Source organism: Fundulus heteroclitus, unplaced genomic scaffold, assembly GCF_011125445.2.
Source record: "Fundulus heteroclitus isolate FHET01 unplaced genomic scaffold, MU-UCD_Fhet_4.1 scaffold_92, whole genome shotgun sequence".
NCBI classification, from domain to species: domain Eukaryota; kingdom Metazoa; phylum Chordata; class Actinopteri; order Cyprinodontiformes; family Fundulidae; genus Fundulus; species Fundulus heteroclitus.
In genome coordinates, this window is record NW_023397384.1 from 167,623 (window position 1) to 184,713 (window position 17,091).

Below are 17,091 nucleotides of genomic sequence, written 5' to 3' on the forward strand. Positions count from 1 at the left end.
GGGGAAAAAATAAATAAAAATTATATATATATATATATATATATGTCCTGATATTAAACGACAAATCTGCAGCTCTTAATACACGTCTGCTGGTCAAACATGGCGTGATTTCTGGCGCTGGAAGTGAGTGAGCTGCAGTGTCACATGGTCTGTGGTCAGCTGGGTGAAGCCGCAGAGGAGGTGTCTGTCTGCAGCTGCTGGACACGCTCCTGTACATGAGGTACGTGTGTGTGTGTGTGTACGCAAGCGGAAGCCTACTTAAGAGAGCTAAGCCTGAATTAGAGGGCTGAATCTGTGAATGTCGTGTTAGATAAGGTCTGACTCTTTCGAGAAAGAGATGTCTAGACCAAAACTTTCCAGGAATAAATAAGGAGCTACATAGTCCTTTACAAAAGTATCTAAACCCCTTTTAATGTTTGCATATTCTGTCACACTGTAACCACAACATCAGTGTGTTTTATGGGATTTAATACGATAGAAAAACAGGAAGTAGTAATTGTAATCTAAAATGAGACAGGTCCATTTATACGCTGCCCATAAATAAAATCCAGTGCAACCAACTCCCTTCAGATGTTCCCTTATTAGTCAACACAGTCCACCTGCATGAAGTTACATCTCAGTATGAATCTAGTTCTTCTCTGAAGGCCTCAGAGATTTGTTACGGAACATTTGTGAACAAACAGCATCAAACAGATAGGCAAGGAGAGGAGCGCGTTAATCGAAGTAGCCATGAGGTCCTTGGTAATTCTGGAGGACACTGCACATCGCCCTCTGAACACACTATATCCCTTTGCTGAAACGTTGTGGTGGCAGCAGCATGCTGTGGGAATGCTTTGAGCTAAATATGGTAATACTGGAAGAAAACCTGTTGGAGGCTATAATAGAAGTTAGACCGGGGCAGAGGTTTGCCTTCCAGCAGGAAAACAACCTTAAACATACAACCAGAGGTACAGTGCAATGGTTTAGATCAAAGTCCTTAATGTCAAAATCCAGAATTAAATCTATTTTGGGAAACTGTGACAAGACTTTAAAACTGATGTCCACCAAGACTCTCCATCCAATCAAAAAGAATAAAAGGTAAAAATGTCAGCCTCTAAATGTGGAAAAATGGTAGAGACATTCCCTCAAAATATTGGCAGCTATAATTGCAAAGAAACGAGATTCAACAAAATATTGACTCAACGGGGCTGAATCTTATTACAAACCACATCACTCAGGTTTTGATTTGTGAAAGAAATGTTGAAAAGCATGTATCCTTTCCTTCTCCCATTCCACATGTTTTACTTTTAAAAAAGGTAAATTTTCTCAGCCAGAAAGAAATAAAACATCCAAAAAAGACCTGAGCAGGGACTGTGCTTTATTATCACTTGTTTAAGCAACAACTCATACTACTAAAAACACTTCTGTCAGAATAAACATGAAAAAAAAATCATTTATTCAAGTTTACAGAGAAGGGCAATGGGATTATTAAGTCTCGTATTTCCCCATACTGATCTTTATACATAGACAATCTACACAACACATGTTTAATACTTGGAATAAAATTTATAAATGAATTTAAACAGTAAGTTGGGCTTAAACAAACAGGACAGCCTCTTTACAAAACTAGAACAGCACAAATAAAAATTATACACGACACATGATGCTTTAACTCAAGGTTTTAACAGTGACGCTTGTGTTTGGCAGTGATTGATCTAAGACTTGTATGAGATTAAAAATGTAAGCCGTTACTGGTGAACAGTTATAATTTAGAGTGAAAGCGAGTACTTTACCCACTTAGCTGGTATAAAGTTTGATGTTGTCTTCATCAAATGAACAGTTAATGTCTTTAAACCATTAAAATGAATGCTTTTAAAGCCAAACATTAAAGCTTTGGATCAGAACAGAAAACATTTCTGACAGTTTCATGCGTCCCAGGGATTCAGATGAATGCGAGTCCTGTTGGTTGCCTCAATCATGACGGGTTTAAAAAAAAAAATTAAAAATAAAAAAAAAACTGAGCCGAAGTTCAAGTTCAAGTAGTTTTCAAAAGGATTTTTTTTTATTCTTTTTTAAAATCTACGTTGATTCAATTTCCCTCCCAAGCGTCTTCCTTTTGTTTGGCTGCCAGACGCTTTTGTTCTGAAAGGTAGATCACACACGGACATGTTTCACACAAGAAGACGTGGATACATCTATAGAAAATAAAAACTCCCTGGAGGTGATTCATTGATCTAAATTTATAACAGTGTTTAACCAAAAGTACGGGTGTGAGGAGCAGCGGCAGGCTGAGGAACCAGCTGTGAGCTGGGGTTTTTTTGTTGTTTTTTTTTATATGTGGCATCACTTCCCAGAACATACTGTTTAACACATGATGCAGTTCTGTCCTCACATTTACTGTGCATTTACAGATCTTAAATAAAAAAGCATGGCGGTGTGCCTATGCTGAGAACAAAGAGGCTTTTTTTAGTTTGCTGCAGCCCGGACCTCTGCTTCCTGGACTGACTGCTGGTTGGGCTGCAGTTGTGGTTTTCTGTGCCTATATACTTATGTTCCCTCCATGAAGGAAAATGGCTGCTGTGCTGATTATAGACCAGCAGTGATGTGCACGGCAAACTGATGGATTTGTCTTGGCATCAGTTTGCAACTTTCCCCCTTGCTCTGTTAAGATGTGCAAACAGCTCCCTCTTGTGGCAGACACCCTCCAGTGCAGGCACATACACCTTGCAGCTCCGTGCTTAAATCAAATTCTTATTTCAAGCCTTAAATGGACCTTCTGCCTAAATACATGTCGCAAAACACATTTTGCCAGAAACAGGAGCTTTAAGATGTATATTTAGGATACTAGTAGAAATAAAAGATTTGATTGCAAACCTCAACACAATAATAGAAAGATAAACTGAGTCTGTGTACCTTTTGCCTGCTGGAGTTTCTGCCTCTCTGCCTCTCGCTGCTCCTTCGTTATGTTGCTTTTCACACCGAGGGCGCCGATAACGAGCTTCCGAGCCAGCGCTGCACTAGTTTGAGGCCGCTCTTTAGCAGGAAGGAGGTAGTCTGAAAATAACAAGAACAATGTGTGAAAACGTTTTAGGTACTCGGGACTTATATGTTGATAAAAAGCCGTTTGGATGGAAATGTTTCCTTTGTGATTCTCAGCTCTGGCAGAGACTCGTCAGTTTTATTTTCCTCAAGCTTAAAAAAAAAAAAAGAAAAACTACATTTTCTGGAGGAAGGGTGCACGTCACCTTAACGTGTCTTTAGCACAATCTATTTGATAAATGTCAACTCCACTTGACATAACGTTACACAAACTCATTCAAATCTGTGTTTATTGACCTAAATGCTGTGTTTTTCTTTAAGGGTTTTTTGTTTTATTAATAAAAATGAATTAGAGATTGTAATTTTACTGGATAAAATTCATCACTGGTCTCAAAATACTACAGAGGGAGTCATGTACCTGAGCAGTTGCGGGCCTTAGCCTTTGTGGCGTTGGAGGATTTGGAAAGCGGTCTCAACTTCATTAGTGGGTTTTTGGATCTTAGAGCTTCTCGGGCTAAAAGACAAAAAAATTAAATACATTTGGTAAGAAAACAACACACAGACTTGTTTAAATTTTTTTTTTAAAAAGATCAACTTAAAACACTGGAAATAGGAAATGTGCTTCAACTATATTATTGATACACTTACTGGTGTGTTGTTGGTGTGTTAATGCCACCCATGACTGTTTTCTCCCAACCTCCCTTTCTTTGTAGCCCCAAACAAACCATTTTGTGTGTATGTGCACTTAAGCTTGGACCAATATTAACATATTTCTAGCAGACTATAAGTAAATAATAGTAGATAACTTTAAATCATTGGTATGACACGTCTCCAAGAACAGCATAGATTGATGCATGGTTGGTGCAAAACATCCAGTGGCAGATGACTCTTGCTTTGCACCCAAAACGTTGGGCGTTAAATGGCCAAAACTAATGTGGTAGGAAGGAAATGACCGGCTACCATCCAGTAACTGAGCTAAAAGTGAGGCAGCGCTCCACTGACCTGCTATTGGGCTGGAGAAGAGAGCCAGGGCATGTGCGTCGTCGATCCACTTGATGTCAAATCCTCTCTGTCTGAAAAGTACAGCCAACAACTGCATGAATCCAGTACTGATTATTTCATAAAACATAACGACAGTCAATAAAAGAGGGTTCTCACTCTAGCCATTTCTACTCTGGAGGCAGTTTAAGTCCAATTAGATCAGGTTAGATGTTTTGGGCATGGTTCATACTTGAAGAATGTATCAACACTTTTCGACTGCAATGTTGCCAACTTATAGTAGCAATAACAAGCCAAAGGTTTGGAGTAATTTCACTGGCTAGGTAACTTGCTCCCTCAGAAGTTTGACTTTCCAAAGCAGTTAACAGCAAAAATAACCCCAAAGTACCTAAGATTAGCTTAAATAAAGTCTAAAGTAAATGAAAAAGTTTACTGAATGAGATTCCTTAAATTAACATTGGATAAAAGCACAAAACTTTTTGCCGTGGCACCTTTGTGAAACTTAACCAGATTCAAGTACAGCATCAAAAATGAATTAAGGAAAATCAGGACAACAGAATAATTTATTTGATTTAAACAGAGAGCAGATATCAAATCATTAACCGATTGTTCCATAAAAGCTGGACAGATCAGACGGATGCATACATACTGGTAGCACTGAAATAACTTGAGAAGGTCTTCCGTCTTAAACTCTGGGGGGAAGTCGTAGATTTCCACAATATGAGAAAGTTCGTCGTCTGTGAGGTCAATCTCTTCATCGTCGTCCATCTCCATGTTGTAGTAATCGAATCTACGTTCCTGTATGGACTTCTTCTTTCTGCCCTCCGCCACACTCAGCTGGAGCACCGAGAGACGGAGAAAGACATGAATGAAAGGAGAAAGTTGGGTTGTGCATCTCGTGTGTGACGCTGAAGTTCAGCTGAACACGTAAAGCTCTGAAGAAAACTTAGTTTACGTTTGTAGTTTTCATCAAACAGGATTGAGGCCTCTGACGATTTATTTAAACTGTTGGTTTTTCAGTAAGTAATGATTGCACAACAGCATATATATATATATATATATATATATATATATATATATATATATATATATATATATATATACACATACATTTGTATGCAGGATCGAATATACACATACACCTCCAGAAATAATAAACGTGCCTCCCCAGGCACATATAAACTATATGCTTGTAGCCCACGACTAACTGGTTGGTTGACCTCTCTTGTTAGTAATGGTAGAGTGAAGTCGAGTTGGTTTCCTATCCTTGACGTGTCTTTCAAGCAGTCTACAAAAGCCCAGTCCAGTAGCTTAACTTGTGTCAGGCTTATTTACTCTAAAGCCTGTTTAGATGTGTGTTTGGGATCGCTGTGCCAGTTGAGTTTCAACAACCTAGCTGCTGATCTGACATGAAGCTAAAGAATTTAAGTATAATCCATTTCCTTATTTGACCCTCACTGTAGAATGCAGCAGCACCTCTGGACTTAAAAAAATACCCTCAGCGTGATGCATTCACCACCATGCTCAACAGTTGATAAGCGTGCTCTTGAAGGCCTCACCCTGAGTTCCACAAACACACTTATTGCTCCCGTCGCCCCGAGCGTAACAGTCCCTGTGTCCTCTCCACACGTTTTTCCAGCCATTACGTTTAATCTGTTAACATACGTGGTAGTGTGTTCTCCAGAGCAGTCACTAAACGCACCATGAACGTACACATGAAAGCACCTGCATGCGGTGGATCACTAAAGGGAGACGTGGTGGTGTGTGTCAGAAACATGTTCAGCAAACCAGCAAACAAACCATGTAAGTTGCAAGGCGATGTTACCCAAATGGTGACCAGTTAAGACATCCCAACACATCATATTAAGCTAGTTAACAAGAATACTAACGTTGTGGTTGCCTTTGTTACGTCCGTTGCTAGTTAGTCCATACAAGGAACAAACCCAGTTTCGGCTTGTCATTGCGGGCAGCAGCTTATTTCCGTAGAGCTTGACCTTGTCAACAATGGAGCACGAGGTTCTTTCTCTCTTAGTTTGCACCCCATCAGTCCAACCTGATGTTAAACTGGTTTCACTGTGGATATTGGCCCCGGCGTACTAGTAGTTTCCGGGGTGTAACGGACGTGAGCCTTTTCTGAACTGAGTATTTTCTGAACTGTTTAACCAAGTTTCAAATTTGGTTTTGCGATGAGTTCAACCCTATTGAACATTTATTTCTCACAGGAACAGTGGTGGAATATCAAGCAAAAAGATCATTATCTGGTCGAGGTGCAACTCTTTAAGGAACACTTACCTAAACATTAGGCGTGTGCAAGTACATCTTTGGGGCTGTATGTGTAATTCTGACCCTGTTCTGAATAGAGAAATACTAAGATAATTTCAGCAATGATCACCCGCTTGTTTCTTTATAAATAATGGATTCTGTATGTCATTCCATCCTGAAAATGCTCAGTTCAAGAATGCTGATTAGGATTCAAATACGCTAAAAGACACACAAGTCTCTCACCTCCTCCAGCAGATGTGGATCTAAACAGTCTCCCTCATCGTTGAACAAAGTTTCCCAGCTCTCTTCTTCCTCTTTCTCATCCTGAGCGGATGCAGCTTCCTGCTGGGAGGAAGCTTCAGCCTCTCCCTGGCCATTGACCTCCAGCTCCGGCTCCTGTAGCCTCTCCTCCTTCACGTCTCCATCTCCAACAGGGGTGCTGCTGTTGGCCTTGTCCTTCCTGTTTTTGGCGTTCTTTCGTGCCTTGTCTGTATATCGAGGTTTGGGTTTTGGTTTATCCTCACCTTGAGTCTGAGTTTTGTCTTTAGCGGCCTGGCGGCGCTGTTTGGGGACGTACAGAGCCTGGCCCGGCTTCTTAGACGGACAGGGAGCTGCAGATGTCGGCTGGGTTGGAGCGCAGTCTTCCTTTGGCTCCTCTTCTTTTGGCTTTTCCACCTCCATGTTTAAATTAAATCACCTTGATACGGCAGGAAACGGAGAGTTACACCTTTGCGGCAACCAATTCAATACAAATTGATTTAAAAAATAACCGTAAAACAGTTATTAGTGTTTAAATATGTGTCATTTAAAACAAAACACCGTCTAAGACAAGCTTCGGACACCTTAGTCGAGACATTTAGCTAATCTCGCTAAGTGAACATATCCCTTCGCTAAGCAATTTAAACCTATTTATTAACAGCACAGCTAAAACGTTTTTTAACAACTATCAATATTTATAAACCGGCTTCAAATCATTCAAACTAGAAATACATTTGCGCATTAAGCTTACCCGTGTTTGGTTTGTTTAGCAATAGATTTTGTCGCGTTCTATTACGACAACACCATTGAGCGCAAGGCATCATGGGAGAGGTAGTTCTCACGTCCCTTCACCCATACGCATTATGCCTTGACCTAAACCAACCTTAAAGTATGGGAGCAATATTAAAGGGGAGTAGCTTTGGTACAACACGGGTTAGCTTATCAGAAAACTGTCTTAACAGGACAATGTCTTTGGTAATATTAACCCCTAAAAACAAAATTTATATTTATATAAAAAAATCACAGCTGAAACAAACGTGGTAGGATACACACATTTCAAACTATACAAGAGAATACCCCAGATATTCTGTTATGGGTTTGTTTATTTTTTTTCAGTCACACTGTTCAAAAAGCATCTGTCTGAGGAAAATGATTATATATCGTTGTCTTTTTTGTGTGTTTGCTTGTTTTTATTTTTATTTTATTTATTTATTTATTTATTTTTTGCATTCCAAGCAAAAAAATGTTTTAAGGAGAACAGAATTGCCTTTATTGTCATTGTACAGGGTACAACGACATTTGAGCACAACTCCCTTTGATGCAAATTGAAACAAGCATAAAAAAAGCAATATAGCATCATATAAAAGACCAAAAAAAAGGCAAAAAACAAAAAGGAAAAGAAACAATAACATATACACAGTAGCAACATGAGTGAGTTTCAGGTGCAGTCAAGATTGTAAACATGATATGAAGCAGTTAATTTGTGTATTTGGTTAATTGCACCGAAATTGCTTAATTTATTTCACAATATCAATATGATCAAGATATGTATGAATTCAGAAAAAACAGGTTAATTTTACTCTGTGTTTATTTGCTACAGTGATAGCTCTCAGAAGGAAGCTGTCCCTGAGTCTATTTGTCCTGGTTTTATGTGGTCTGTACTGTCGGCTCAACGGTAACAGGTTAAACAGGTGGTTACTGCAGTGGGAGGAGTCCTTGATGATATTTCCAGCTCTGCTGAGTTAGCAATGTCCTCCAGGCTGGGCAGAGAGCGTCCAGTGATCTTCTGGGCTGCGCTCATAACCCTCTCCAACACTCTCATGTCTCCTGCTGAGCACCCTGTGTGCCACGCTGTGATGCAGTACCCCAGGATGCTCTCTTTTGTGGCTCTGTAGAAGGTCACCAGCACCCTCCTCTGCAGGCTCTTCCTCCTGAGCACTCTCAGGAAGTGGAGATGCAGCTGAGCCTTCTTCAGCTGCCGTGGTATATGCAGTCCAGGAGAGGTCATCAGATATCTGCACGCCCAGGAATCTCATGAAGTGGATCCTTTGGGCACAGTCCCCACGGATGTAGAGTGGGCCCAGGTCTGTTCTGTCCCTCCTGAAGTCCAGAATGAGTTATTTTGTTTTTGTGGTGTTCAGTCGAAGGTTGTTAACTGAACACCACACTGTCAGTCTGTGCACCTCATCTCTACAATCAGACTCATCCCCCCTGAGATCAGTCTGACCACGGTGGTGTCTTCCACAAACTTTATGATGGTGTTTGAGAGATGGGTCTGAGCGCAGTCGGATGTGTAGAGCGTGAAAGGAGGGGACTCAGAACACATCCTTGTGGGGAGCCTTTACTGAGTGTGATGGTGCTGGACAGGTGGAGGCCAAGTCTGACAGCCTGAAAAGACTCTTGAAAACAAAACTATATTTTAACATATTTAATCTAAAAGGCAGAGGGATGTTTACAGCTTCAGTACTGGGCGTTCTACCAGGCACTTCACCGGGGGCTTTTTAGCAGGATTCCAGTTCTTTTTCTTTGTTTAGACACTTTAAAGAGCCAGAACCTTTCTTCCCGTGGTCTCCGCTGAATTCACCGCAGTACACTGAACTCATTGCCATGTTCAAAAAACCAGTTTGACATGATTTGGGTTCCGTGACCTGGGGCAGTATCCTGCAAGAAGTAGCGATCAGAAAAGCGGTCTGGTCATGAGCATGCTCAGCAACGCTACTCAGAAAGGCTGTGGCATTTCAACAATGCTCCTTTGGCCTTAAAGATCCCAAACTGGGCCAAATAAATATCCTCACACTGTTACACCACCACATGCAAGCCTGAAACATTGATACATGCAGGACGGATCTATGCATTAATATTTTTCTAATCTTTTTTTGTCGAAATCTTAGCAAGCCCTTGTGAATTGTAGCCACACTTTCCTGTTTTTAGCTGACAGGAATGTTACTTGATGTGATCTTCTGATGTACCCCATCTACGTCAAGGTTTAATGTGTTGTGTGGTATTCAGAGGTGGTACTGTGTGCAAACCTTGATAGCAAAGATTACCTGTTTGAGCTACTGTTGCCTTTTATCATCTGTAACAGCCCTTAGCAAAAAGTGTTCTACGACTATGAGTATACTTATTTCATACTTAAAATTAGGCAGTGTACTTGATGTTTACTTTTTATAAACTATATTTCATATATTTAACAATAGTATAGTTAAAGTATACTTGACTTATACTGAAAAGTATAAACAGAAGTCTAAGACTATAGTCTTAGAGGAGGCCTACATGAATTCTAAGACTTAAACTGATATTTATACTTAGGTATTATTAATAAAATTAACTACAAGTAAGCTACTTTTTGCCAAGGGAGGTCTGCTTAATTTCTCCTGACCATTGAAAACTTCAAGACATTTATGCTCTATACTCGCTTTGAACTTCAGCAAGTCGTCTTTATCATATCTAGATGGCTGGATGCATCTAGTTGCTCCAAAGACATTGGAGAATATGCTGTTTGTGTTGTTGTTTTTTTAAAAAGCTATAGAAAATGTGTGCCTAATAAAGTAGCCGACGAGCGCATGCGTGCCAATCCTTTCACCCCGCTTCGTCGTCGCTTACAACCAGACAATCCCCCGGCTGACTGTTATGGAACGCACCCAGGGACTCAGCGACGCGCCCACGTAAATACGGGACTAGCGATTGGACAAAATCTTCATGATTAACAAACGCGCTTGCTCATTGGTCAAATTTCCAAACATTACACAAGCTGTTTCATAAATGCTTAATGCACGAATTGTATAAGATACAACGCTGAGCTCATTGCACAAAACACTGGTCTGTGCACTGCAGGGGGTCGCTTCAGAGCTTCTGCTGACACGGTAAGAGAGTATTGTGGATGTGGAGTATTTGCTGGCGACTGTGGGAACGTATTCCTCTTGAAGAAACGTGAATTTAGAGCACAATTTAGAACAGAATTTCTGATATTATTGCAATTGCTTTAGAAATGAACAGAAACGCACAACATGGTATGTGTAACCAGGCCTTAATGTCACCCTATAACACTCATGCGGAAGTTGCAAACATGCTGTTGCTGTTTTTTTTTTTTAGATGCATGTCAATTTTTTTCTGGAATGTTGTAAACATATGAGAAGTGCAGTGTTTTGCAAAAGTATAATGGTTGCGCTGGATTTAATATAAAGGAGATCAGCATTAAGGGGGCTGAATGGAAATGCACAATACACTTTTTGGATTTACTATGTGCAAAACATTTTTATTTAATTTCTTTGATGCTTTTCGTTCTTTTACAATTTGTACTTTTTATTTTGTACATATCACATAAAATACAGCTAAAGTAGATAAGACATAGTGACATGGCAAAATGTGCTAAACGTCAGTTGTGTGTGAATACGTTTACAGGGCACTTCATAAGATAACTGTGCTTTAATTTATCCCAATGATAAAAGCATCCTCATGAGCAGCATGAACCACCTTTGTTCTTTCTTCCCAACAGGTTTTGGTCATGTTGGGTTCAGGATTGCTGCTCATCCTGGTCACACTGTGGCATCGGTCCGATGGCCAGAACTCTGAGCCTATGCTCCAGGTCGTAACACAGACCATGCTGCCACCCGACAGTGTGCACAATCCCACACAGCTCAACTACGGCATGGCTGTGACCGACGTGGACGGTGATGGTGACCTAGAAGTGGTGGTTGCAGGGTGAGTGGTAATATTTGTTAAGATTGACGTGCGGATGGGAGGATGACATGTGTAGGTTAAAAAAAAAAAAAAAACACCCGATATGTTCTCTCTCTCTCAGATACAACGGTCCGAATCTGGTGCTGAAGTATGACCGCACCCAAAGTAAGTTGGTAAACATCGCCATCGACGACAGAAACTCCCCATACTATGCCCTTAGGGACAGGGCAGGGAATGCTATTGGAGTGACTGCCTGTGATGTGGACGGAGACGGACGTGAAGAGATCTATTTCCTCAACACAAACAACGCCTACTCTGGTAAATATGACTTCTCCAACACAAGATTTGCAACAATGCAAATTATATTTAGAGTACCTGAATGGCCCTTTGTTTCATTATTTGAACCTGTTTCTCTCCTATAAATAGATTTTGACTGTGTTCTCTTTCATTCTCTAGACTTGTAAACTGGTCAAAAATCTGCTTAGCTGTGTTTTTCCTCCTAGAATCATGAAGACTTTATTCACCGTGTGTTTGCATGGTGAAATTACCTTTGAGGCAGACTGGATTAGGATGTACAGAAATGTAGATGTAGCCACTAAAGAAGCTACTACTCCCAGTACAGTTTTACTTTTCTCTCACATAGAAAGTACACCTGGACCAGTGCTTCTTTGCTCTGTTTATGTCTCTGCTCTCTTCTCTAACCCCCAGGCAATCGTGGCAGATGTCCGTTCGCATTTAGCCTGGTTCTGATAGAGTTTTCTTCCTGTTAAAGAGGAGTTTTCTTGTCGCTACATGCTCAGTGACTTGATACAATCTGCTGAATTTCTTTAGACTGAAAACCTTTTAACCAATCTGTCTGTATGGATTGATTGAACTGACTGTCTAAAGTGTCTAGAGACTATGTTTGTTGTGAAACGCCGTCCACATAAATAACCTGAGTGACTCTGTCTGTTTTTGCAGGACGGGCAACATATTCAGACAAGCTCTTCAAGTTTCGCAACGGTCGCTACGAAGATCTGCTCAGCGACGAGCTCAATGTAGCCCGCGGTGTTGCCAATCAAATGGCTGGACGCTCAGTTGCATGTGTCGACAGAAAGGTCTTTGCTGAAGGTGTCTGTGTAGTTTCTGTCTGCTGTTTTCCAGGAATATTCCACTCAACCTGGTGGTGTTTTCTAGGGAACAGGCCGGTACTCCATCTACGTGGCGAATTACGCTCAAGGCAGGGTTGGTCCACACGCTCTCTTAGAAATGGACGAGACCGCCAGCGACATGTCCAAGGGAGTCATCGCCCTCTCTGACGTCGCTGCTGAGGCTGGGGTCAACAAGCTCACCGGTCAGAGGGGAAGCTGCAGAGCTCAAGCCTGCCACTTTTTAAAGTTCCCATAACCGCAGCAGAAACATTCGCCGTCTGTTCACTCTTCAGGCGGTCGCGGTGTGGTCGTTGGACCGATTCTGAACCCGATGAGGTCTGACGTGTTCTGCGACAACGAGAACGGCGCCAACTTCCTGTTCAAAAACAAAGGAGATGGGACTTTTGTGGACATGGCCCGACAGGCAGGTGAGAAAAAAACAGAGACGAAAATGAAATTTAATCTGATGGACATTAAATGTATTTATTACATTTAATGCTCCCCAGGTTTGTTTTCACACTTCAGCCTTTTCCGCTATGTAACTGAGGGCCAATATCACCCAGTTCAATTTACATTATTTATCTGAAATAAATTACAACAAATCTAGTGACTTTTAGTTCGAAAAACTAAAAGTCACTAGTTTTGGAAAATCCTTGCTTCACGTGTGAATTTGTTTCCATTCATATCATGATTTTATTATAATTAATTTGCTTTATTATGTTTTAAATACCAAATATTTTGTTTATACAACTTGAAATTGGGGTGAAGTAACATTTGTTGAGTATTTTTACATAAAAGTGTTTGATTATGAGGCATTAAAAAGCACAAAATGCAACGGGTCCACCAGACCCACAAACATTGGCTGAGTAACAATAATATGAACACCACACAAGGGTTAAAGTAGTATAAACTAATTATATAGCTTCATCCAGACCCAACTGTATATCGTAGAGTTTGAATTTAATTATAATTCAGCCCAACCAAGACTTTACAACAATCCCTCCTCCTGGGAAAGCATGTGGCGACAGTGGAGAGAAGCCGCTTCCTTTTAACTGGAAGAAACCTCCAGCAGACCCATGATCTGTATGAGTGGCTGTATTATTATTATTTAGAAGTTAATTGAAAAATAAACAAATAAGCCCAACAGCAATGTGAAGGTCTTTCATTTATTTTTTTTAAATTAATTTTGTATTCACCATTTCCGTTGTTTCCTGGAGTAAAGGTGTGGAGGATTCGTTCCAGCACGGCAGAGGAGTAGCACTGGCTGATTTCAATGGTGACGGTAAGACGGACATCGTCTACGGCAACTGGAATGGCCCACACCGACTCTACCTCCAGACCAGCGACTCCAAATTCCGTGTAAGAAAAAAAAAAAAAAAGGGGACTAGATTTGGGGTGTAAATCATCAAGATCTTGGCTTGAGGACAAGTTTTTGAGCCTTATTTTTATTTTTTGAGCACAGGATATTGCCAGTCAAGGGTTTGCTTCTCCGTCCCCTATCCGCACCGTCATCGCTGCAGACTTTGATAATGACAAGGAGCTGGAGGTGTTCTTTAACAATATTGCCTACAGGGGAAACGCACCCAACAGACTGTTCAGGTTACATTTCTAAATTTACTGAAATACAATCCATAGTACATACATAGTACATTCATAAATAAAATGTGTTTCTTTTTTTGTTGTTGACATTTTTAGCATTTTGTGTTTCGCTGCAGGGTGTCGAGAAGAGCTAATGCAGACCCTTTGATTGAGGAGCTTAACGTAGGAGATGCTGCAGAACCACAGGGACGAGGAACAGGTCAGCTGTCTCTAAGTTTAGATTTGACATCACCCCAAATACCTCTCTTTCTGTTCTGGTACATCCATTTGATAGAACTACAGCTACGTGTTACAGTAGGTCAGTGCAGAAAAAAAAATCAGTCTGAGTGTCTTGTACAGGTGGAACTGTGACAGACCTAGATGGGGATGGACAGCTGGATCTGCTGTTGGCTCACGGGGAGAGCGCCCAGCAGCCGATCTCAGTCTTCAAGGTCACGCAGGTGTGTGTCTGTGCACGTTTGTTCATTTTGATTTGATTATCTTTGAGCTAATATTCCATCATCCTTACGGTCAGGGTTCATCCAACAATTGGCTGCGGGTCATTCCTCGTACCCAGTTTGGAGCCTTTGCTCGCGGTGCCAAAGTAACGGCCTTCACCGCGCAGAGTGGGGCTCTGACGCGTATCATCGACGGCGGCTCGGGGTACCTGTGTGAGATGGAGCCTGTCGCCCACTTCGGATTAGGTACCATGCTTAACATGTTAGAGGATGATTTGACAAATCTTGTACATCAGTTCCGGTTAACCAAATAAAGTAGCCAAGTAAGCACAACGGCTGATTACTTAATAAGTTAGAACGTTTGATTGATTATCCACAGAGTAACTGTATCTCAAGTACTTATTTCTGTTTATTTTGATGGTCATGGCTTGCAGATAATAACAAGAATTCAGCTTCTCATGCAATTAGAATATTACACAAGTTAAATAAAATATTGTTTCTAAGCTCAAATGTCAGACTTCTGAAAAGTATGCTAATTTCTATACGCTCAGTACTTGGTTGGGCCTCCTTCTGCATGAATTACTGTATCAATACAGCGTGGCCTAGAGGCTATCAGCCTGTGGTTCTGCACAAGTTTAATGGAAGCCCAGATTGCTTTGATAGCTGCCTTCAGATCATCGTTCTTGTTGGCTCTGGTGTCTCTCATCTTCCTCTTGACAACCGCCCATAGATCTTTTATGGGGTTCAGGTCAGGGGAGTTCTGAAATGTGGGTTTAGGACCATGGATAATTTTCTATGGAGGGTAATAATAATTGTCTGCTAGTGAACCTGAAGTCAGCAGTCTTCTATATGATTTTATCAGCTAGTCCACCAAGAGGTTCTTAAAGTCTTTTTTTTTTTTTTTTTAGCATCTGATTTGTCCTACTTGAGAAATGTCCTTCTCTAACAGCAGGCATCACTACTCCATTAAATAATCCCGCTCAACAGCAGAAGAAGATCAGTACAACAGTTTTTAAAGGCGTAACTTTTAGTTTTTATATGGAACAAATCTGATTTGGCAAATGCAATCCTTTAAAAACGGTTGCATATAGATTTTAGCCAAAAACTGTCTGCAATCACAGTAGATCTACTGAACCACTGCCGTCATTTATTATCTTTACAAATATTAAAAGAAAAAAGTGTGACGTTCCTGCAATTGAGAAGCCAAAATTCACATTTTGAAAAATGAAAAAAAACTTATTTTGTGGGGGAGTTTTATGTAAAACAGAGCTCTGGGGAGAGTATTACTTCTTTTTTGGGTTGCTGTGTATGGTTATCTAGGCATGAAGATTTGAATCCGCAAAAAACAGCTAGTATTATGGTTTATAAACTTTAGTTACACTTTTAGGTTTTTTTCCCCCTAAAACCAGCATCTAAGAGGTCCAATTACTGGTCAAGTAAATTCAGCTGTTTTTTTTTAACCCCTGCAACTTCCAGGAACAGATGTGGTGAACGTCCTGGAGGTCTCCTGGCCAAGCGGCACCACCATGACTCGAGCTCTTGAGGCCGGAGAAATGAACTCGGTGGTGGAAATCGCCTACCCCAAAGAAGGAGAAGTTACCGTGCTTGCCAATGACACGCAGGTACACAGCCCGGATTCACGTCATGAATTGTGAACATATGTAGTATTTCTGTAAGTAAATTTAAGAAGTTAACCAACACACCACAGTCTTTACTGCTTTTTTTACCATTTTATTTTACTTCATTCATAACACTTCCCTTTTTTCAAAGAATTTGGCCTAAATAATAAAGTTTGTTTTCCTTCTGTTTTTCAGTGTGGCAACGGCTTTGCTGTGACAAATGGGCGTTGTGCAGGTAGGCCAATTAAAAAACAGTAATCTTTTTCAGATCTAATGATTAGTTGTTTTATTTTCAGCTTACGTTACACTTTTTTTTTATTTCAGCAGGTATTTGAGGAAAATCACATGAAAAACCATAAAGAGCTGCTGTGTAACTGTAGAGAATATGGGTTTAAATGTTTTCCCTGTGGTGCTGTGCTTTAAAAAAACACACCACCTTTTCTTTACTCTATGAGTAGTTTTAATATTTTGATGTTCCTTATTTTTCATTAAATGAGCTATAAGTAATAATGACTGGTTAAAATTTGAACAACACATACACAATGCCTTTCGCAGAGACCCGCCATTTACTCAACGGTGCGTTGTTGCAGTGAACTCACTGAATTTTTACTTCTACAAGATGGGTATAAAATGTTGTATTCTGTTCTTTTTCTGGTCCTCTTCTCTTACTGGCTTCCTTGTTAGCAGGCTGCTGCTCTTTTGCTAAAATAAAATACCAAATGTTGCGCTCTGTTTTGGGAACTCTCATATGATTGGCTCAGGAACCAGGAAGTAAACAAGGGCTACACTCTGAACCGAAATAGTTTCACACCGTATCTCTCTGTTTGAAAGGAGAAAAACGTGACTAAGACATTGTTGATGGAGAGGACTGATTGTTTATAGGGAATGTTACTTCCAACCTGGTTGAGAAATGAGAATGATTTAGGTTGATTTTACAGTAAACACCTTACTTATAGCTCCTTTTAACTTCTTATTTTCACTGCCTTAAAAAACTTTAATAAAATGCTTTATTTCACTCTGTTGGGTCAGATTATCATTTCATGGAAACACGTTGTTTGTCTTTTCTTTTCTTTTTTTTTTTCTTTTTTT

The 17,091-nt window shown here is 40.4% G+C and overlaps 2 protein-coding genes across 3 annotated transcripts; one reads left to right on the top strand and one right to left on the bottom strand.

Annotated features, from left to right (window-relative positions):
• Positions 1 to 2,034: 2,034 nt before the first annotated feature.
• r3hcc1l (R3H domain and coiled-coil containing 1-like) lies at positions 2,035 to 7,398 on the bottom strand. Its single transcript, XM_036134841.1, has 7 exons — positions 7,289 to 7,398; positions 6,523 to 6,976; positions 4,667 to 4,854; positions 4,021 to 4,091; positions 3,437 to 3,532; positions 2,893 to 3,033; positions 2,035 to 2,121 (listed from the first exon to the last, which is right to left on the bottom strand). The coding sequence occupies exons 2-7, from the start codon at positions 6,958 to 6,960 to the stop codon at positions 2,069 to 2,071; spliced, it is 987 nt and encodes a 328-aa protein (XP_035990734.1). The 5' UTR covers positions 6,961 to 6,976; positions 7,289 to 7,398; the 3' UTR covers positions 2,035 to 2,068.
• Positions 7,399 to 10,254: 2,856 nt separating this feature from the next.
• On the top strand, positions 10,255 to 16,430 carry crtac1a (cartilage acidic protein 1a). Of its 2 annotated transcripts, none has more exons than XM_036134849.1 (14): positions 10,255 to 10,400; positions 11,033 to 11,238; positions 11,339 to 11,535; positions 12,178 to 12,314; positions 12,394 to 12,550; positions 12,641 to 12,775; positions 13,570 to 13,706; positions 13,810 to 13,946; positions 14,063 to 14,145; positions 14,286 to 14,386; positions 14,461 to 14,629; positions 15,860 to 16,005; positions 16,198 to 16,237; positions 16,330 to 16,430. In XM_036134849.1, the coding sequence occupies exons 2-14, from the start codon at positions 11,042 to 11,044 to the stop codon at positions 16,335 to 16,337; spliced, it is 1,644 nt and encodes a 547-aa protein (XP_035990742.1). In that variant the 5' UTR covers positions 10,255 to 10,400; positions 11,033 to 11,041; the 3' UTR covers positions 16,338 to 16,430. The 2 variants fall into 2 exon arrangements, with proteins under 2 accessions (XP_035990742.1, XP_035990741.1); XM_036134848.1 differs by having other exon boundaries at positions 10,256 to 10,400; positions 16,327 to 16,430.
• The last annotated feature ends 661 nt before the right edge of the window (positions 16,431 to 17,091 follow it).

Coding starts and splice junctions, on each gene's coding strand:
- r3hcc1l (XM_036134841.1), bottom strand. CDS start 6,960: ATGGAGGTGGAAAAGCCAAAAGAAGAGGAGCCAAAGGAAGACTGCGCT. Junction 3,533..4,020: donor CTTCTCCAGCCCAATAGCAG/GTCAGTGGAGCG, acceptor TTTGTCTTTTAG/CCCGAGAAGCTCTAAGATCC. Junction 2,122..2,892: donor GAAACTCCAGCAGGCAAAAG/GTACACAGACTC, acceptor TCTACCTTTCAG/AACAAAAGCGTCTGGCAGCC.
- crtac1a (XM_036134848.1), top strand. CDS start 11,042: ATGTTGGGTTCAGGATTGCTGCTCATCCTGGTCACACTGTGGCATCGG. Junction 12,315..12,393: donor TTGCATGTGTCGACAGAAAG/GTCTTTGCTGAA, acceptor GGTGTTTTCTAG/GGAACAGGCCGGTACTCCAT. Junction 13,947..14,062: donor GCACCCAACAGACTGTTCAG/GTTACATTTCTA, acceptor GTTTCGCTGCAG/GGTGTCGAGAAGAGCTAATG.